At 35.1% G+C, this 21,834-nt stretch overlaps 2 protein-coding genes across 7 annotated transcripts in view; both read left to right on the plus strand.

Moving 5' to 3' along the window:
• unc5b (unc-5 netrin receptor B) overlaps positions 1-2,561 on the plus strand; it is a 63,117-nt gene extending 60,556 nt beyond the window's left edge. For all 5 annotated transcript variants that reach the window (XM_048205093.1, XM_048205094.1, XM_048205096.1 and 2 more), the window contains one exon: positions 81-2,561. In XM_048205093.1, the coding sequence (XP_048061050.1) occupies positions 81-246 (166 nt within the window). In that variant the 3' untranslated portion in view covers positions 247-2,561. The remainder of the gene's footprint in view (positions 1-80) is intronic.
• Positions 2,562-4,078: 1,517 nt separating this feature from the next.
• myofl (myoferlin like) overlaps positions 4,079-21,834 on the plus strand; it is a 29,464-nt gene continuing 11,708 nt past the window's right edge. The window contains exons 1-28 of one of the 2 annotated variants that reach the window (XM_048205133.1): positions 4,079-4,605; positions 5,174-5,229; positions 5,341-5,432; positions 8,832-8,940; positions 9,025-9,124; positions 9,729-9,898; positions 9,983-10,111; positions 10,476-10,538; positions 11,982-12,032; positions 12,201-12,231; positions 12,387-12,502; positions 12,725-12,851; positions 12,946-13,049; positions 13,142-13,210; positions 13,405-13,448; positions 14,810-14,892; positions 15,098-15,136; positions 15,423-15,547; positions 15,820-15,933; positions 16,076-16,253; positions 16,359-16,483; positions 16,576-16,685; positions 16,982-17,174; positions 17,508-17,663; positions 18,953-19,084; positions 19,217-19,380; positions 20,249-20,363; positions 21,299-21,401. In XM_048205133.1, coding sequence (XP_048061090.1) covers positions 4,518-4,605; positions 5,174-5,229; positions 5,341-5,432; positions 8,832-8,940; positions 9,025-9,124; positions 9,729-9,898; positions 9,983-10,111; positions 10,476-10,538; positions 11,982-12,032; positions 12,201-12,231; positions 12,387-12,502; positions 12,725-12,851; positions 12,946-13,049; positions 13,142-13,210; positions 13,405-13,448; positions 14,810-14,892; positions 15,098-15,136; positions 15,423-15,547; positions 15,820-15,933; positions 16,076-16,253; positions 16,359-16,483; positions 16,576-16,685; positions 16,982-17,174; positions 17,508-17,663; positions 18,953-19,084; positions 19,217-19,380; positions 20,249-20,363; positions 21,299-21,401 — 2,986 coding nt within the window. In that variant the 5' untranslated portion in view covers positions 4,079-4,517. The remainder of the gene's footprint in view (positions 4,606-5,173; positions 5,230-5,340; positions 5,433-8,831; positions 8,941-9,024; positions 9,125-9,728; positions 9,899-9,982; positions 10,112-10,475; positions 10,539-11,981; positions 12,033-12,200; positions 12,232-12,386; positions 12,503-12,724; positions 12,852-12,945; positions 13,050-13,141; positions 13,211-13,404; positions 13,449-14,809; positions 14,893-15,097; positions 15,137-15,422; positions 15,548-15,819; positions 15,934-16,075; positions 16,254-16,358; positions 16,484-16,575; positions 16,686-16,981; positions 17,175-17,507; positions 17,664-18,952; positions 19,085-19,216; positions 19,381-20,248; positions 20,364-21,298; positions 21,402-21,834) is intronic. The other variant, XM_048205134.1, reaches the window with a different exon arrangement.

Below are 21,834 nucleotides of genomic sequence, written 5' to 3' on the forward strand. Positions count from 1 at the left end.
AAAAAAAAAAAATCTGCATATTTATTTACACACGGTCGACGATGAGAATGGTTTCATCTCTTTCCACGTTTCTCCCTCAGGTATCTGAACTACTTTGCAACCAAACCCAGCCCCACAGGTGTGCTGCTAGACCTGTGGGAAGCTTGTCACCAGGGTGACGCAGACCTGGTCTCCTTGGCGACAGCTCTTGAAGAGATGGGCAAGAGTGAGGTCTTGGTCGTCATGACGACGGACGGAGATTGCTGATCGGCAAATCAAAAAGTGTGAAAAGGGACATATTTGCCACTAAAAACCTAGAATTAATGCAAGCGGATGGAAACTGCACTCCAGTACATCGTTACAACTTGCCTTTTACCTCAGTTCCTTTGTGCTCATGCGGAATATTCCAAGGATTGCAATGCGTATGAGCTGTGGTCAGGCACTCTGGATGATCTTTGAATAAAACATATCTACATGTAGCAAATGCGATGATGCTGCAATCACAAAACAGAGATGTTGTTTGAAAAGGAAGTCAGTTCTATGGTGCATTTGCTGGTACGGTTTCGATCAGCTCATGATTAAATGATAGTTGCATCATACTGATACACACTGATCCTCTGCTACACATAGCAAGTGTGAAAGTACACGATCAAACAACATTGCACATCGAGCAGCTGGCTTTGTTTCCTAGCGACCGCTAGATGCTTAAAGACACTGAGATCCTGTGTCCGGTAAAACAGCAGTGCGCCAAGCTCCTCAGGAAACATGCTCGCACACAAATAAACAAGAGTAAAGGTAGAAACGTTGAAAAACTAGGAGCTAAAATCATCTGCACTAAAATCAGCTTTCATAACGATTTCACTTGAAACAAACCACATTCTTCGGAGAGTTGCTTCACTTTAAATTTAGTTTGAAGCATCATTTTCTCTGTGTGTTTTTTTTGAAAAAGCATACAGGAATGGATTTGTGTGGAGGACCAATCTTTTTGCGATTTGGATTTTCTGCTTTCTCTGATCATACTTCCATTAGCCTCTGTTATCTCTCTTTTTTTATATTGAGTTGATCATTTTTAATGCAGGAGAGCTTTCTGATAAACTCATATTAGTTTCCTATAGGGAACGGACTTTTTTAAGTTATTATCCCTATTTGTGGATCATTGTTTTTCACTCTTCTGTTCGTAATGTTCTTTTTTTTAAAACTGCTGCGTTGTTGCTTTCGTCTCTGACTGAAAATAGGCAGTAAAAACATGCATTTAAAGGTTTTTGTGATGTACTTCACAAGTAAGAGCTGACATTTTTGGTCGTTGAAATTGAGATGGGATGAAATTGAAATGTTATGCTGAGGTTAAATATGCTTTGATCCTTCTTGGGAAAGCGTACTGCAAATATGCAGCACTGGTTAAAGAGTATGAAATTGTGCGGATGGCAGAAAGCCCTTTTGAGGGTTTGATGCCAGTCAGTTGTGCTGTTTAAATTATAAATAGTAGCCTTGAAAGGTGGCGTAAGTGCTCTGTTGATTGCAGTATGACCCGCTTGCTCTTTATTGTCTGTTTTGACTTTCGGGTTTTAATGGGTTTCCCTTGAGTAAGCCTGAAAGCCACGTACTACTTATTATCAGAAGTCATATAATCATTTGAAGTGGATGCCGGTCCATTTCTTTTATTTTTCTTGACCTTTTCTTCACAAGTGTTCAAATGGCAACAAACAAAACAAAAAGGAAATGTGCAGTATCTGTCTATGCCTGTAAAGGTGTGAATTAAATAACCAAGGTATGTGTGTGTTGTGTGCGAGAGAGATGGAAAAATACAATGTTACAGAGCTTGTTTGCACCAACCTATCAGTCAGTGCTACAGTGTATATGAATGAACAGGCTTCATCATATCTGTTGTCCCCTTTTCCCATTATAAGTACTATGCAAGTGCACAACAAAAAGTGAATCTGTGGACGTCTTGATGTCTCGTGTATGAAGTACGTGGAATGGGAATCTTATTACTTTCCCTCTTCTGATCACTGCTGTAACTAAGCTGGGGAAAACTGGACCTCTTAGGCCTCTCAGACGTAATAAATGCAAGCAAAACGACTGTAATTGGGGGTCAGGGATCCATGACCTCTGTGCCGTTCTTTTGGGCCGTCACTTACGTCCTCACAATAAACAACAGGAAGTTTGTTCAGAGGATTATTTCTTTTTAACCCTCTACATGATGAAGACAGCAAAGAACATTGAAAATCCCTGATGGATTGTGAACGCTGAAGCTTTTAACTGGCTCTGAAATGTCTCCAGTCGTCTCTCAGTCGATGTAACATGAAAACGCCTTTGAGCCTTTCACATGTGAAGCTGAATGGGCTTTGCTTCTCTCTGGATGGTAGTTGCTGTTCGTGGATACTCAAGTGTGGCTGAACTTAACCTTTTTTTTTTTTTTTTTTTTTTTTTTTTCAGATGTTATTTTGTATCAAAGAAGGTACGCAAGAAGTCAGGAGTTTTTTTCCATGTAATGCTGTAAAGTAATACTGTACATAAATGTTTAGACTTCTTACTGTAACTAAATATAATTTTTATGCAATAAATTATATTTCCTAGTTTAACAAGAATGTCTTTTTTGTGTGTCTATTTTTTGAAAGTGGTTATAAAACTCAAATAATAACAGCGAAATGTGTGTGTATATATATATATATATATATATATATATATATATATATATATATATATATATATATATATATATATATATCATTTATAATACAGGATATAGAACTAAGTATTTAATTCTGATAGTAACCTGATTGTGGTATGGCCATTTGAAGCTTTTTAAGGACATTAAATGTATTACAGGGTGAAGAACCTTTCCCCCCTCAGTCTTTATAGACTTGTTACAGAGATGTGGTGAGGATGCACTCTTCCGTTTATCTCTGAGATAAAAGTGTTCATAATGCCCTGGAGAGGAAGCAACAGCAATTGAGAGAGAGTGAAAGGTTTTTAGTGTCTGGATATTGCCCTCAGCAGCTGCACTGGGCTTTTTGGTTTGGGCAAGAGACCTGTTTCATCATTTGGTTAAAATGGTTGAATAGACATGTAATCATATATTGCTTTCTGCTCTCACTATCTATTCCATCAATCCCTGGAGCAATTCACATGCTTTTGTAGCACTTAACAATACACCAAATAAATTGCCAGACATGCATTCAGTCCAACTCTATTATGAATCTGTTCCGCACAAGAAGTTATGTCATGGACATTTAGAAGATAAATGAAAAATAAATGCTTTAAAACTTACACACTTTGAATATTGAGACAAAAAAATCCCTTCAATACTCAGTTTTGTCAGGGTTATCGTTTCTATTAATTTATTATTTAAGTTGTCATTTACCACCATCGTCTGGTAGTTAAAAGAACTACACACACACGTTGGTTGGGTTTTCATGTTTTATGGAAACATTCCACAGAAATGATTTTTATAATGTACAAACTGCATATTCTATCCCCTAAACCTGCCCATCACAGAAAACTTTGTGCATTGTTACATTTCCAAAAAAAAAAACAAAAAAACATCACTTAGTATGGTTCATAAACTGTTTTTTCATGGGGACCAAAAAATGTTCCAAGGATTATCCTAAATATTTTCCACACACACATACATATTATAGCTTATAGCTTATTTATAATTATCTTAACAGGACAGTAAAGAATTTTCTCAGAGTATCTTATTTTATATTTTACAAAAGAAAGTACTGGTTTGGAACGTCATGAGGGTAAGTAAATGATATTTAATTTTTGGGTGAAGTATCCATTTAAACGAAAAGTAGATGCGATTTCTGTTCGCCATTGTCTGTTAAGGTAAAAATTGGCGCCCTGACAAACTTTGTACTGTATCTTTTGTGGTTACTGAAACATTTGAAAACACATATGAGACCTATATGAAAGTATTGTCGTCTTTTTCTCCACTTTTAAATGGCTTTTGATAAACGCGTCTTCTAAGTGAATAGATGTACGTTAAATAAAAGCCACCACGTGGTGGAGCCTGAGCACAGGTAAATTATTCAAATAATTGCCTGTGTATTTGTTGTGTGTATAAATATAAATAGTACGTTATAGAGAATGATTCGGCGCAGTAGCCTATATGAACATTTGTTTACATTTCGCTCTTGTGTGGATTTGGATCTTCGCTGTTCGCATCTGTTAAATTATTATTTTTTTCCAGTTGGATTTTCGCCCCGAAAGCCACATCACCACGATCTATTCTGACTTTGACTTACCGTATATATTCAGTTTCGCTTCTCAGTGCAAACAAGCTTATATATTAATTCTAACGACCCAAATAAAATTATAATCAATATGTTTTTTAACGTTCAATATTAAAGGAAGTTATCTGAGGTTCCTACTGGACTACAGACTCGTTGTCCCTCCTCTCATTCAGAGTTTCTCACCTCTCTGCCTGGCGCTTCCTCCTCTAATGGTCAGCTTTTCCAAGTTTCTGCTCTTGATGAAGTTTATCTATTAGGTCGATGTCTTGTGTGCAACCGTAATTCACAACATTTGGCAACATGTTGAAGGTGGTTGTTGAATCCGCCAAAGGAATTCCTAAAAAAACTCTTGGAATTCCAGATCCTATAGCAGCAATCATTTTCAAGGGTAAGTCCGGCTGTTTTTCCTCTCAAGAGGTTTATAACTATTTTATTTTATTTTATCTAGGCTTATTTATTAAATGGTATGTTTAAAATATAAACTTAATCATTGTTAACTGAGTTTAACTGACAAGTTTAGCTGATGAAGTCGATGCCTTTTTAAAAATATTTACAAGATGAGGTTTTCTAAAGCAATTTAACATTTTATCGTCGTTTTAAATTTGTGTTATGTTTGTTTACATGTAAAAGAACAGCACATTTCCTTATAAGGGATTGGAATGACCCAACGTGAGGGAAAACTCCCTCCCTACACTGTAAAAAGTGAAAACGTGCAGTTGTTATTTCAACCTAAAATATCTTTTACTGTATGTGCCCATTTGTACAAACCTAATGTGTATTACTGCAGAGAGCATATTTTTCATTATAGTCTTATTAAAGTAGCATGAATATCAATGTGATGATATTCTGAATAACTGTGGGACTAATGTAGTTTGGATGGTCATAAAAATAGTTTTAGAGAAACTATTTAGTTTTTAGAGTTTTCTCATCGGCCTTTTCATTTTTTAAAATTTCAGGTGAAAAAAAGAAAACAAAAACAATTGACAAAGAATTAAATCCTGTGTGGAATGAGGTCAGTACAAGTCATAGTTTTTTCTCTTTTATTTGTTGGACACTAAAGTTATGTCATTTAAATCAATGCATCTTAAATGTGGATAACCGAGACCTGATTTTGCCATTTCAGATCATTGAGTTTGATTTGAAAGGTTCTCCGCTGGATTCCTCGTCATTCATTGATGTGGTTGTGAAAGACTACGAAACTATTGGAAAAGACAAGTATGTGTGCATCCACCACTGATTTACTGCATGAGCCTTTTAGGATTCCAAGAAGTCATAAAATGACAAGTGTGGTTAAAGAAAAGATTATTTCTCTACATTGTTGTTGGTGAAGGTGGTTTAGATGGTACTTTACATTTGCTGAGTGGGCGTGATTGGTTACCCTGCCTATCATTTCACACATGCTCAGTACTGTATGAAAATATGACTGTAGTTGAAATCACTGCAGTGTAAATGATAAAGCTAAGGGAGTCTCTGTGAATAACATTTATAGGAGCATTGGTAATGGGATTGCGAGATTAGTTAGTGCAGAGCTAGACATGAAACCCTTTAAAAGCTCACTGCCACACCCAACAACCGTGTCTATACTTGCAGTGTTATGCAGGTGAGAGACTCATATTAGACTCATGTGTTAGATACACATAGTCAAACCTAGCTCAGTCTTAAACTAGTGAACATTTGGTTTGGTTCAGAAGGCAGTTTTTCTTCCATGTGGCAAGTTTTACTGTGCAAAGTCTGCCACGATAATGAACTTTCCATGAGTCATGCAGCTGACTTCTCCATGGTGTTTTTTTTCCCTTTTTTTAGTTTGCAGACTCTCATACACATCATACTTACTGGAGTTTGTCTTATTTGTTGCCACAGGCTAGAGAGTAACCTAGCAACAAATTTGGGAAAAAGTAAACTTGTGAAAACTTGTAGTTGGCAGACTACCTGAATCACCAATGTATTTACAGGCATTTAAGAATGATGAAATCTGCTTTTTAAATTCACAGTTGCCTTTAGCCTTATTTGGGAATTTAAAATAGCTTTTGTAGGGGAATTAATTTGGAGGAAATTTAGGAAGTATCATATATTAATCATAATTTGACTCATGACTCATAGTTAAATCATGTGCATAGTTTCCCATCTCACTTTGACTTATTCTCTGGGCCTGCGTCAAGTCCGTTTCTGGAGATTTGTTTGACAAAGGAAATGCCAGCAGATATTTTTGGCATGAAAAAAAAAATATAGAAAGAGTTAAGATTGCATTTACTGAATATTTACAGAAAGTGTTTAAAAATTCCAGAATTGTGTTCCAGAACAGACAATCTGATGCAAGCAGCCTTCTGAAGTATTTTTAAGGGATATTTTAAAGAATGTTGGTAACCAGACAGTTGATGGTAGCCATTGACTTCCATAGTATTTTTTTTCTCTACTATGGAAGTCTTTGGGGTCCATCAACTCTTGGGTTACCAACATTCTTTAAAGGGATAGTTCACCCAAAAATGAAAATTCTGTCATCATTTACTCCCCCTCAAGTTGTTTCAAATCTGTATAAATGTATTTGTTCTGCTGTACACATAGGAAGATATTTAGAAGAATGTTTGTAACCAAGCAAACAAATACTATGGTAGTCAATGGGGGGGCGAGATCTGCTTGGTTACAAACATTCTTCCAAATATCTTCGTATGTGTTCAGCAGAACAAAGAAATTCATACAGCAACTTGAGGGGGAGTAAATGATGACAGAATTTTCATTTTTGGCAGTGATAATAAGCCAGTGATAATGTACGGTCATCAAATGAACTCTAACAAGTAGGGCTGTCAAACGATTAATCGCGATTAATCACATACAAAATAAGTTTGAGTTTGCCTAATATATGTGTGAGTACTGTGTCTAATTTCTATGTATATATAAATACAAACAAATTAATGTATATAGTTAAGAGAAATATCTTATTAATGAACAAAATATTTTTATTTATATATAATATAAATTATATAAAAATATAAATAAATACATATACTTGTAAATATTTCTCAAATATATACATGAATGTGTTTGTATTTATATATACATAATAATTACACACAGTACTCACACATATATTAGGCAAACTCAAACTTTTATTTTGTATGCGATTAATCACGATTAATCGTTTGACAGCCCTACTAACAAGGCTGTCAGGACCCTATTGCAAAGTAGTATGGTTTATTTTGTGATTATATCAGATGACTGTACATATTCCATGTATTACACAACATGCAGGTTAATCTCCATATGATGTTGAGTCCTGTCCACATGGTGAATGTATCAGCTGTGATGGTGCTGTGCAAACAGGATGCGCCTATTACTAATGTGTATGCTTGTGATGTAAATTATTTATATTACACTCTTATTCACTTAACATTGTGTGTGTCTTCACTGAAGTCAGTGTTCGCATGCATCCCCCCTCTGAAGTTGCTGTTTTTATCCCCTCTGCCTGGCACATAAGTCACTGGCCTAGTCTAATTGCTTCCAGCTGTTTTTCCCTCTGCTTCCTTCTCAGTGCTTTCCAACATTATGTATAAGCTTTTGGATATTCTGTACAGCAAGAGTTCACCCAAAAATGAAAATTCTATCATCATTTACTCACCCTCGATTTGTTCCAAATCTGTATCATTTTCTTTGGTTTGTTGAACACAAAGGAAAATATTTTGAAGAATGTGTTGAACTGAACAGTAGTTTTTTTCCTACTTTGGAAGTCAATGGTGCCCCAAAGTGGCCTGGTTACAAACTTTCTTCAAAATATCTGCCTTTGTGTTCAACAGAACATTTATACAGATTTTAAACATCTTGAGGGTGAGTAAATGATGATAGAATTTTCATTTTTGGGTGAACTATCCCTTTAACTAATGTTAACAAATACAACTCTTGATTTTAACAATGTATTAGTATATGTATTAGCAAGTGTTAGTATTAGTAATGTATTACCAAAGATTAATAAATGCTGTAGAAGTGCAGTTCATTATTAGTTAATGTTAACTAATGAAGTTAACTAATGTTAACTAATGAATCTTATTGTAAAGTGTTACCTAAAAATCTAATTACAAATCCTAGTCAAAGACAAAAAACAGCAACTGCAAGTTTTGAATTGTTCTTGAATGAATTTTAGATTCAGACATGTTTTCTAAATGTTGTGGAATAATTAAAATAGGGATGCATAAATAAAAGGATGCTGTTTCATAACTGACATCCACATTTCCCTCATGTTGAAATTGGGCCCACCCAACCCAATTCCTGTTGCTGTGTCACCCTGATTCCAGCCATTGCAAAACTACAAATGGTCTCTTTCAGGTGTTTTTGTGATCTCTTAGTCAGAGGCTTTTGACTGAACTTGTCCAGGGTGAGAAAAGCTGAAGTGAAACAGAATAATGCAATCTATATTTCAAAAATCTCATCAGAGTTTCCCTCTTATTTTTGATTTTAAGTAGTGAAACAACGTCAAAGGAACAGTGTTTAAAGTGGAAGTTTCATAATGTAATTATACATACAATAGTAGCAACAAAAGCACAGAGTTGCATAAAACACTGTTTCCAATTTGTGTAAAAATGAAGTTTGCTTCCCTGTTTGGTATTATTTTCTTCTGCTTTCTAGATTTATTGGTTCTGCAAAGATCTCACTTAAAGAACTGGCAGCAGGTCAGACCAGATCTCTTCCTTCCAAGAACATTCCCCTCATCAATGAGAAGAAACAGGAAATTGGGGTACATTTTTTGTACAGTATAGAATACAAATAATGATGCTGAATAACTTAAAATAACTGTATTTCTCTGCATTTACTACTTTAGGCAACTATCAATTTAACAATTGGTTATGAGCCTCCTGCAAGTACCGTCCCAAACCCAAATGATCAGAACATCGGAGATGCCCTCACTGGAGATACTGCAGGTTATTATTACTGCTCGAGATATCTTACATCTTACTGGCCCACATAAGCTGTTCTTCTTTTGGTAACCAGTTGGGATAGACTGCCCTGCAGAGCCGCAGGAAGATTGTAAGCGACTGTAGGCGTTTGCGTTTACATACAGTATGGAAATGATTGATGCAAATGAGAGACCGAAAATGCATCACCTAAAACCAAAAGGACGCTCTACCAGAGTCTGCCACATTGTCTCTGTGTGCCTAACAATAATAATGATTCATATCATAACTAAACTGAAAAACTAGGTCATTCAGAAATTGCCCACAATTACATATCAACACTTATACAGTATTCAGCAATTTGACAGGGCTTTGTTATTAAGTCAGCAAAAGTCATTTATATCTACAGGTCTTAAAGGTACAGTAGCAAAAACTGTATTTTATATTATATTATATTATATTATATTAATACATTTATTTATCTGTATTATTAATATTAATATTTATTGTTTTTATATGTTATATCTGTTATATATATATATATATATATATATATATATATATATATATATATATATATATATATATATATATATATATATATATATATATATCTTGGCTTTGCTTTTAGTTGGTGAAGAGGAGAAAGGTGTTGATAGTGATGAAGATGCAGATGCGGCCGAGCCAGGGGCACCTGGAATTTCTCCCTCTGGACAGCCTGGAAAAAAAGACTCAAAAAAATTGGTTCGTACAACTCGGAAGCGGACAAAAGCTCTCGCCAACAAACCCCAAGATTTCCAGGTATGTGTTCTTATTGCTAAATGTCATATCTGAAAGGTTGGTGAGCTTTTAGGGCTTTAATCCATTAACATTATTTTCACTTAGATTCGTGTTCGAGTAATTGAGGGTCGACAGTTACCTGGCAATAACATAAAGCCAGTCACCAAAGTAAGTGTGTGCGGACAGACACACAGAACAAGGATTCGAAGAGGAAACAATCCATTCTTTGATGAGGTATTTTGGTTTTCATTGTGCCCATCTGACTTCCTATTAAAAAGAATACATATTGCCTTGTTTTTGGCCACTAAATTGTTTTTCCTACACTAGAGAGAAACCTTTCTTTCTTGACCTTGGTCTGCTTCGCTTTACACTGCACTGCACCTGTTTTGGCTAAAAACCACTTCCCACTTCCTTTTTGACCTGATATTTCTGTCCCTCTCACATTTGCTCAATACAATGTATTACTTTCACATAATTATTTGGTTGAGGCTTCTTTAACCAAAAGTGCTGTTTCAGTTCACATTTCATGGCTAGTGAGATTTACTTTTTTGTCCACTGTGTTGTGAATATGATTTAATTTACATGGCTGTTTCCGCAGATTTTCTTCTATAATGTCAACATGCTGCCTTCTGAGCTTTTTGATGAGAGCATCATGATCCGGGTAAGATGGGTCTTGAGATGGTCCTGGCACAACACAGTCTCCACAAGAAGGACATGTTCCTTGAGTAGCATTTAATCAACCAACCCTATACCTAATGGCAAACTCTAAAGAATCTGATCGGTTGAAAACAATGTTGTTTCTGGATCAGCATGAGGAACATGTCTGCTTGTGCAAATCACATTAAATAAAGTACGGTGTTGCCTCCAGGCAACATGGTCTATTTTAGTTTGTTTTTTAAAAAATAAGCCACCAATTGATTGATCAAACATATCTCAGGACAGAATAACTCAAATACTAATCAATAAAAGTGCAAAAAAGACCAAAACATGACCAACAGGGGTCCATTTTGTGTCCTGTTTCAGCACATGTCACATGACTCCATATTTTCTCCATTGAAAAGTGCTTTTTTCACTTGTTTGTAACCATTTAATCACCCACAAAAAATATGAGTCACCTTCACTGGCAAGTAAAGAAGTATTTTTAAGAACTTTACATTATATTTCATCAAATGTTTTAGAGAAAATAACAAAAAACTGTATGTTGCCTCAAGGCAACATTGTACCATAATGGAATCGCATGAGGCCATACAGGCATAATAGGTTTGAATACAAATGTATCATATTTGAATCATTTAGAATTATCTAAATATGTTGCCATTTTCACATGATTTTGTAATGCACTTATAAGAATACTAATTCACATACCATATCTGCATATATTATGATCCGCACTTTTTCTATAGCACTTTAAAGAGGTATAAAACACAGGTAGCAAAGCCAGTTTATGAGGGTGAGGATGAGGAGTTAATGAGGGGTCATACTGTGATGAGGAAGATTGACTCATAGTGACAATCCATCAGGAAGAGACTGAGGATGAGAGTGAAGATGGAGATGAGGATGAATATGGATATGATAACTTGATATAATAACATAAATATATGATGGTTTGGTAATACTTGTGTTCCACTATGGTATAATGTTGCCTGAGGGCAACAGCTGGATATAAAATTTTACTTTTTATTAAATATGAAACTTTTAATACATTAAAAACTATATAAATTTGTTTGTTTAAGTGTCTAGTTAAAGAAATGAATGTTTTCAATAAATATATTTCTTTTTTCTACATGAAAATGCCAAATGTTTAATTTTTTCCATTGTGGTACAATGTTGCCTCGAGGCAACAAACTTATAAAAATTAAATAAATTAAAAAATTATGAAAATGTTTATTGATTTTGTTAAAGTGTCCAATTTTAAGCAGGAAAAACAACACAAATAATTTTTTCCTCATTGATATCATATTGCGTACCATAGAGGGTTAAAATCATTTTATATTTACTGTTGAGAGAGTTTGCACTTTCATCTCTAGTTCATTTTATGTGTAGACTATGGTTGCAGCTTTTTATTGTATATCTTATAATAGATATATTTCTCTCTTAAATCTAGGTGTATAATGCCTACTCCCTGAGAGCAGATAGTCTTATGGGGGAGTTTAAGGTACACTTTCATATAATCCATACAATCCTAATGTCATTTGAATATATTTACTATGTATTTAATGCTTGGTTAGAATACTAATATCTAATTCATATCAAGCATTTGTGAAGAGTACTTTGATGTTTGAGTATATGTCCTTACAAACTCTTTCAAACACTGTTTTAACAGCTGGATGTTGGCTATGTCTACGATGAGCCTGGTATGTGAAGAGTTTGGCTTGTTGGATTACAAACTGTTATATTGTGCAACACAATGAAAATTTCTGCAATGGTTAAACAGTTTAAGTTTTTTCACACCATTACATATACATATAATGGTTTTTTTTTTACATAATCTGTGGTTTGTCCCAAACAGGTCATGCAATTATGAGGAAGTGGCTTCTGCTAAGTGATCCAGATGACTCCATTTCTGGAGCCAGAGGTTACCTGAAAGTCAGCATGTTCATAGTAGGCACCGGAGACGAACTTCCAGTGAGTTCCTAAGTACATCTCACTCTGAAAGTTTAAAAGAATTGTCAGGCAATTTCAGGAAAAGTTCACTCTTACAACTGGCAGTTACACCATTCAGAATTGAATTTCATTTGTCAGAGAGTCAACATATAGTAATATAGTCAAATATAGTCCGACATATAGCGCAGTTGCACATCAGGCGACCCAAGTTTGAGTTAACTTTTTGATAAACTTGTTGGTCAGGTGGAAAAGAGAGAAGCCAATGAGGAACTGGATGACATTGAAAGTAACTTGCTGCTGCCAGCTGGTGTTGCTTTACGGTGGGCTACGCTGAGTCTGAAAATCTACCGTGCTGAGGACATGCCACAGAGTAATCAAGAGAGCAACACACCACTAAAATTCTATATACTGCCATTTCTATTTGCATAGTCAGTAACATGCTACTATTGTCACTTCATGTTCAGTGGATGATGCATTTGCCCAGACGGTAAAGCACATATTTGGTGGAACAGATGACAAGAAAAATTTGGTGGATCCTTTTCTAGAAGTCAGTTTTGCTGGCAAAAAGGTAAAAACAAAAAAGAATAGATGTTTATTGTTGAAGAATTGGACTGATTGGTAAAGGATTGTAATGAAATGCTTCTGTTTGTTTTTTTTAAGGTATGTACAAAGATTGTAGAGAAGAATGCCAATCCAGAGTGGAATCAGCTGATTCACCTGCAGGTTAAGGTAGGAAGGGTGATAACCTTGTACTATGTTAAAAGGTTAATAAAAATGAATACATATAAAATTCAAGCAATTAAATTGTGACAGTTTCCATGTAAAATGGCTCTAATGCTTTTTAGAACAGTGATAGTTGAAGTCTAACATGCAATACACAAAATGATTGAATAGCACAATATCTCTTCGATCTTTCCTTTTAGTTCCCATCAATGTGTGAACGCATCAAGCTCACTGCTTTTGACTGGTAAGTTCTTTATACTGCATGACTTATAATTTTACAGAGCTGACACATATTTACACTAACCTTTAAAAGTTTGGGATTTTTAATGTTTTTGAAAGAAGTCTCTTATGCTCACCACTACTGTATTTATTTGATCAAAAATGCAGTGCAAACAGTAATATTGTGAAATATCATTAAAAATATTCCTGTGATGACAAATATATGTGTATATGTAATGTAAGTCTAAAGTGTCCTCTGAATGTGTCTGTGAAGTTTCAGCTCAAAATACCCCATAGATTTTTTTTTTATTAATTTTTGTAACTGCCTATTTTGGGGCATCATTAAATATGCGCCGATTCAGGCTGCTGCCCCTTTAAATCCTTGCGCTCCCCACCCCCGAGCTCACGACTCTATTATACCTTGCATAAACAAAGTTCACACAGCTAATATAACCCTCAAAATGGATCTTTATAAAATGTTCGTCATGCATGCTGCATGCATGCATCAGATCATGTGAGTATAGTATTTATTTGGATGTTTACATTTGATTCTGAATTAGTTTGATTGTGCTCCGTGGCTAAAGCTAACATTACACACTGTTGGAGAGATTTATAAAGAATGAAATTGTGTTTATCCAATTTTACATTATACAGACTGCAAGTGTTTAAAAATGAAAATAGCGACGGCTCTTGTCTCCGTGAATACAGTAAGAAACGATGGTAACTTTAACCACATTTAACAGTACATTAGCAACATGCTAACGAAACATTTAGAAAGACAATTTACAAATATCACTAAAAATATGGATCAGGTCAGTTATTATTGCTCCATCTGCCATTTTTCGCTATTGTCTTTGCTTGCTTACCTAGTCTGATGATTCAGCTGTGCACAGATCCAAATGTTAATACTGGCTGCCCTTGTGTAATGCCTTGAACATGAGCTGGCATATGCAAATATTGGGGGCGTACATATGAATGATCCTGACTGTTATGTAACAGTCGGTGTTATGTGGAGATTTGCCTGTTCTTCGGAGGTCTTTTAAACAAATGAGATTTATATAAGAAGGAGGAAACAATGGTGTTTGAGACTCACTGTATGTCATTTCCATGTACTGAACTCTTGATATTCAAGAGGTAAAATCAACGTAATTCAATTTTCAATTCTATGGCACCTTTAATAGAATGTCTGTTGAGGGGACCATTAAAATAAAGTATTACTTGATGTAAAAGTGTTTACAGTCATAAACATTTTGAACAGTAGTGTATAGTCATAAATATATGTTTCATAAATATAAATGTATCATTCTTCTTCTCTCCATCATTTCCTGTCCTCTCTCTTCAAAAAACTATTTTCTTCATATCCTATTTGACTCTTGCCTTTGACAGGGATCGATTGTCAAGGAACGATGTTATCGGGACCACCTACCTTAATCTGACTAAAATAGCATCATCTGGGGGCGAAATTGAGGGTACAGTAAGATTCTTTGTTTGCCTCTTGTGAAGTGCAGGTATGAATTAATATAGATCTTACTGTAGAATATTAATGAAGTGTCATTTATTTTTCCTGTACACTACAAACTTTATTTTAAAATATCAAAACTTTCAGAAAAAGTTTACTTTCGAACAATATGCTAAAACTGTTTACATATGTCTAAAACTTGATTTCTTCATCAGAATCACACTCAGAAAATGGAATGCCTCCTTCCTTTAATGGTATTGTGAATCTTATGGCTTTTAATGTAATTTAATTTAACTTTTAATTTATTTAATTTTTTAATTGTATTATTTTGGATGTTAAAATACTTAAAAAGTAAAATAATCCAATTTAATGTTCAACATTTGACATGTCAACTTCAGGCTCCAAAGATGTGAATTTGACATGTCAGTTTTTATTCATATTTCTAATATAATGGAATATCTATATATGTGTAGTTTTTAAATTTCAGTTGTCTTGATTTATCAGTCATCCCCAAAGCATCTTTAACCGATTCTTTTTCAGTAGACACTACAGAAGCTGAGCTTGGATTTCTTCCAGCTTTTGGGCCTTGTTATATTAACCTTTATGGAAGTCCAAGAGAATTTACTGGCTTACCTGACCCATATGAGGATCTGAATTACGGCAAGGTGAGTGCTCTAAAGAAAAATAGTGTGCTGGGGAATTGGTGAGAGCTACGATATAGAACATAATAAATACTGGCCAAACCCAGCAACAATCTTAGAAGGAAAATATCTCTGCGACACCTTGACTTTGAAGATAATATTGTTATGCAGTGTTTGCTTTGCATAAAAAAATGAGCAAACAGTACATGCAGCCATTCTACATTCACACCGTCAATTGTCTGTTGCACAATCTGTGGTAGTTGTCAGAGCTGTTATTCTAGGTCTGTGTGTTTCAGGGTGAAGGGGTGGCCTATCGGGGAAGGGTTCTGATTGAGCTTTCCACTCAGCTGGATGACAAAACGGACAAAAAAGTGGAAGACATTTCAAACGATGACATTTTGGTGGCACAGGTAACAGCAAGCATTTCCACTCTGTTGCATCCTGGAATAAACATTTATCTAAAACTAGGGAATTTCTATTAATATGATATCACAATCATTATTTTTCAGAATAGAATTAAAAATTCTTGTTTTATGTACCCTTACTGTGCAGAAGTACCAGCGGAGAAGGAAGTATTCCTTATGTGCCGTGTTCCACAGCGCCTGTATGCTTCAAGAAACTGGAGAACCCATTCAGTTTGAGGTCAGCATTGGAAACTATGGAAATAAACTGGACTCTACATGCAAACCACTGGCCTCCACTACTCAGTATAGCTGTGCTGTTTTTGATGGTGAGGTTCTCATAATGCCAGTAGCTATAATAGATACAAATAGTCCAAACATGAGAGCCTGAGACCTGCATTATTTTGTTAATAATTTTTGTATTTTTCCCACAGGAAATCACTACTATTACTTGCCCTGGGCTGATTCTAAGCCAGTTGTTATCCTCACATCTTTCTGGGAGGACATAAGCCATCGTTTGGATGCGGTGAACATCATTGTCTTCATTTCTGACCGATTGGTACGATTTTAATGCATCTTCATGTCATGCAGTGATTTAGCAAACAGATAAAGGATTCAGAGCAATAACATATTTTATGCCTCTTGCTTTAGCAATCCAACATCATCTCTCTGAAGACGGCCATCCTGGCTAAAGTGTCTGACTCTCGCCTAGCTGAGATTTGGCTGAAACTTATCACCCAACTCATCGATGACCTTTCCAGGTAAATTCCAGAGGGTAAACTTTCTTATCTGCCTCTTTTTATTATTACTTACAACTGCCCTTGGAGCAGTGTGAACTATTTTCATAAACTATATGCCATATCAGAGTAAAATGGACTAAAATGAATGAATATGACATAAAAATACTGACTGAATTAAAAGAACTATGACTATAAATAAAAACTGAAAAAATGAACAGTGCCTTGTGACTAACTTTATTTGCCTACCATGTTAGACATGTGATTTACTTGATGCTGAGCCTGATGACGTGTGATTAACTTGAAGCTGTTGCAATTAGTTACCAGGTACCAGATTTGGAGGGTAAGCAGAATCTGACAGCGCTTGATATTCAGATCAAAAATCTGCGTCATAAAACCATGTCCAGTGTCAAAGAGGCAGCCATTCGCATGAGGGAGGAGGCTGTTGATGTTAAAGCCACAATGGCTGATATAGAGGACTGGCTGGAGCGACTACAGCAGATCACAGAGGAGGTTTGACACTGCCTCATTAGACACTAATGTTATGCTGCCTTCACGTGCTATCTGAAATTTGATAATTCCCACTTCTGAAGTCATGATTTCGAGCTCATCGCATTCAAGGAAATGGGAAGGCGTTCGTGTGCAATTTTTACCTAGGAAACTCATACTTACGATAATTCCGAGAGCACGTGAAGGCAGCGTAATTCTACTGAATGCTTTTTAGAGTTTGTAAGTAGAAGATAATATTGTATATCCATGTGCAAAGCTTCAAATTAATTTTATAGTCAAATGTACATAATCACAAGCCCTGGAACATTAACATGATTGTTTAAATTCACAACACAGCCTCAGAACAGTATGCCTGATGTCATCATATGGATGCTGAGAGGAGAGAAACGTGTGGCCTACGCCCGCGTCCCAGCCAATCAGGTGCTCTACTCCACCCACAGCGACCAGGCCATCGGCAAGTACTGCGGCAGGACGCAAACCATCTTTATGCAGGTAGAAAGGATTATTTTGGAATTGAAATTTAGATTCGTTGCACAACATAAGAGTAGTTGACACATGCCAATGATATATATATATATATATATATATATATATATATATATATATATATATATATATATATATATATATGTATATATCATCATCATGAAAGTTTAAGCCATGACAATTTAAATATTCAATCACAGGAAGATGCAAAAGGGAACTCAATTCATTACTCGCACATGCCCAGAAAGCCGCATCTCAGATAGCACGCGAATATTAAATTGAGCTTTTTTTCACGTCTTCTTGCGCTTGAACTGACAAATTCACACAAAATGATGTAAAAAAAAATGTGTGTCTCGGCAAGCATCCTGGTAAACATAATCGGTTATGTCTTAAATGAACGTAAGAAACTAAAGAAAACCCATGTGTTCAGAATGTATCAGTATATTGGATCCGTGCATTCACTCTTAAAGTGGCAGTAGCCTAATATACCTGCTGCTGTCTGGATTTTTTAAGGTAAAAATCACTCACTGCTCTTGACTGAATAACATTTGTAACTTTAATAAGGATTAATTTAGGTTTAATTTATAGTGGAGACTATGCAGTGTTATTTTACATTTGATTAGCCTACTTTATTCAATTTCGGTACCTGAAAATTGTGTATTTTGACTGGCATCTAAAATTTTGGTGCCTGTTTTTGCACAGTTTCATCGCCAGTAAAAAATATTTATGGCTGGTAAATTTGAAAAAGTCACTGACCATTGGCAGCTGTGGCAAAAAATTAGTTTTAGGCCCTATATAGGAAGATGTATATATTAGGTGCTTTTGCTGGTAAACATTTTTTTGTTTGTTTTTTACTTGTTTTTCATCATTTTCAATCACAATTTTACAAATATTCTATTTAATCAGCAAATAATATTATATATTATAATAATTATTATTAATTATTCATTAAAATTTGAATTATTATTATGTATAATATTAAAGTATAATAATTACAGAACATTTTTATAATTTTTGACGAAAGCAAAGACTCGCCAGATCTTCTTTTCTTTTTTTTTTTGGGTAGACGTACTGTAAGAATAAATGTGTAGCTTGTATTTGACAACATTATTGTGAATTATATAGTATTTGTAATTATAAGCTTAGAAGCCCTCAAAAATACTGAAGGCTTCAAAATGCTAATTTTGATTAAATCAAGAGAGTAATCTGTACGAGATAGCAGTTAACGCACATGCAGGCAATGCCAGTTTGAGTCCAACTCACATTTCCCGATCCTGTTCTTCCAATGTTCTTAGTACCCGATGGACAAAAACAAAGGTCTTAAGATTCCTGTGCAGCTGCGTGTGAACATGTGGTTGGGTCTGTCTACACATGAGAAAAAGTTCAACAGCTTCGCAGAGGGGACATTCAGTGTGTATGCAGAGATGGTTAGTAAAAGTGGACACTGAAGTGAAACCTACAGTGTATATACAGTAATACTGTAATGTCTGTATTGTGGTCTGTTGTGTGCAACTTCCCTTAGCAATGCTATATGTTCCCTCTCTGTTCTCCTGTGTTAGTACGAGAACCAGGCTCAGGTTTTTGGGAAGTGGGGGACCACGGGTCTAGTTGGCCGGCACAAGTTTTCAGATGTGACGGGAAAGGTGAAACTGAAGCAGGAACGTTTCATGCCGCCCCGGAGCTGGGAGTGGGAAGGAGACTGGTTCATTGACCCTGAGCGCTGGTGAGCTGATGATAACTGCAAAATATACAATGCAATATATGAATGCATATTTTGAATAGAATTATTTCTGTTGGTATGATAAGCGTGATTATTGAGTTTTACTTTTTAACACCCATTTAGCTTAAACTACACTGCAAAAAGTATTTTAGCGCTATTTTGTCATTTTTAAATTATTTATTTTAAATTAAACTAAATTATGTAATTAATATTGTGAAATATTATTGCAATTCAAAATAAAAGTTTTCTGATTTAATATATTTTAAAATATAATTTATTCCTGTGATGGCAAAGCTGAATTTTCAGCATCATTACTCCAGTCTTCAGTCTTTATGATCCTTCAGAAATCATTCTAATATGCTGATTTGCTGCTTAACACATTTTTTATAAGATTTCATTGATAAGTCAAAAAGAGCATTTGTTTGTAATCTTGTGTAACATTATAAATGTCTGTAATGTCATGTTTAGTTTAATGCATACTTGCTGAATAAAAAGATATATATATATTTTTTATACTACTACTAATAATAATAAAAACAAACTGTCCCCAGACATTTGAACAGTAGTCTATGTAATTAGTGACTCTGTGGCATAAGTAAAGTGAGTTAGAAACAATCAGAGGAAACTGTAGCTTGGCATACAGCTGTAGTTGGCCCTGCTGTAACATAAACATAGTCTCTCTGCCAAGCTCTCTCTGCTCTGTGTTTATATAGTCAGCTCATTTTTCATTCTCCAGGGGCTCTTATACTGACCCCACTCCTTACCCTGTGCTGTGTCATGGCCTTGGCTTAGTGTTTGTTTGACTGTTGTTTTGTGTGTTGAAATAAATTTGTCACTAAAGCCCCACTTGTGTGTTATGTGCTTGACTCAGTCTGCTTACAGAGGCTGACGCAGGGCACTCTGAATTTACTGATGAGGTCTACCAAAACGAAACTCGCTTCCCTGGTGGAGATTGGAAACCTGCCGCCGAACCTTTCACTGATGTGGTGAGAGAATAAGCACTGCACAGTGAAGAAGAAAGAGCAACACTTAATTAAGTCATGCACATTTGAGTTTTAAATCTGAATTTTGAATATAGTATTGAAATTTGAAGCAGCTTACCTTTTCTCAACTTCCTGTGGCCACATAGAAAGTTCACAACTACAGTACAGTGCTTCTCTTTTAGATCACTAGGTGGTCACTATTGATGGTGCAGGTTTTTAAAGGAGTAATTCAGCCAGAGATTAAAATTCTGTCATTATTGACTCATTCTCATGTTTCAAACCCAATTTATGGTTTTAAAACCCAATTTAAAAAAGGAATTTTTGGTCACCCTTTTTAATTTAATAAGCTCAAAAATGACAAAAAAGCAAGATAAATGTATCATAAAATGTTTTCCATACAACCATATGCCTTATGATAGCTTTATATGATGAACATCTGCTTAACTCTTCTTGGTAAGTTCATGAGATAAGAAGTGATGCATGATTCATGAATTAATTGTTAATTTTAGTCAGATCTTTTCAATAAACCAGTTGATCCAATCAGAATGATTTGGTTTTCAAGTTCAATTCGCTTATTCAATGATCTGTTTGCAGCGGTTATTGAGTTAACAGCTCAAAGAGTGGAAGATTATTTAGCAAACAACAATTTAAATTTCAGTTTGTTCATCACACAAAGCTACTGACTATTTATGAAACTTTTATGGTCTCTTGAAATTATACAAAATATCAAGAAAGTTAGTTATTTGTTCATCACACAAAGCTACTGTATGACTAGACTATTTATGAAACTTTTATGGTCTCTTGAAATTATACAAAATATCAAGAAAGTTAGTTATTCATGTTCGGAGAAACATGAGGGTGTGTAAATGAGGATAGAATGATCATTTTTGGGTAAACGATCACTTTAAGTATTGAATGATGGGATTTATTCCATGCAGAATGGAGAGAAGGCCCAGAACCCTGCAGAGATTGAGTGTCCCCCAGGATGGATTTGGGAAGATGACTGGAATTTTGACAGCAACAGGGCAGTTGATGAGAAAGGTCAGGAATTGTAACTCCTGGGATTAAACCCATTGCACAATACACATAGTGATGAGGTTTGACCAAACAGATGCAGTTTGTGTGTAATGCACACTACTGTTTAAAAGTTTGGGTCAGTAAGGTTTTTTTGGTAACACTTTACAATAAGGTTCATTAGTTAAACATTAGTAAATGTGTTAACTAAAATGAACTAACCATGAGCAATACATTTGTTACTGTATTTACTAATCTTCCTTAACGTTAGTTAATGAAAATACAGTTGTTCATTGTTTGTTCATGTTAGTTCACAGTGCATTAACTAATGTTATCAAGATTTTAGTAATGTATTAGTAAATGTTGAAATTAACATTAACAAAGATTAATAAATGCTGCATAAGTGCAGTTGATTATTAGTTCATGTTAACTAATGTAGTTACCTAATGTTAACTAATGA

This window comes from Megalobrama amblycephala, linkage group LG10, assembly GCF_018812025.1.
Source record: "Megalobrama amblycephala isolate DHTTF-2021 linkage group LG10, ASM1881202v1, whole genome shotgun sequence".
NCBI classification, from domain to species: Eukaryota; Metazoa; Chordata; class Actinopteri; order Cypriniformes; family Xenocyprididae; genus Megalobrama; species Megalobrama amblycephala.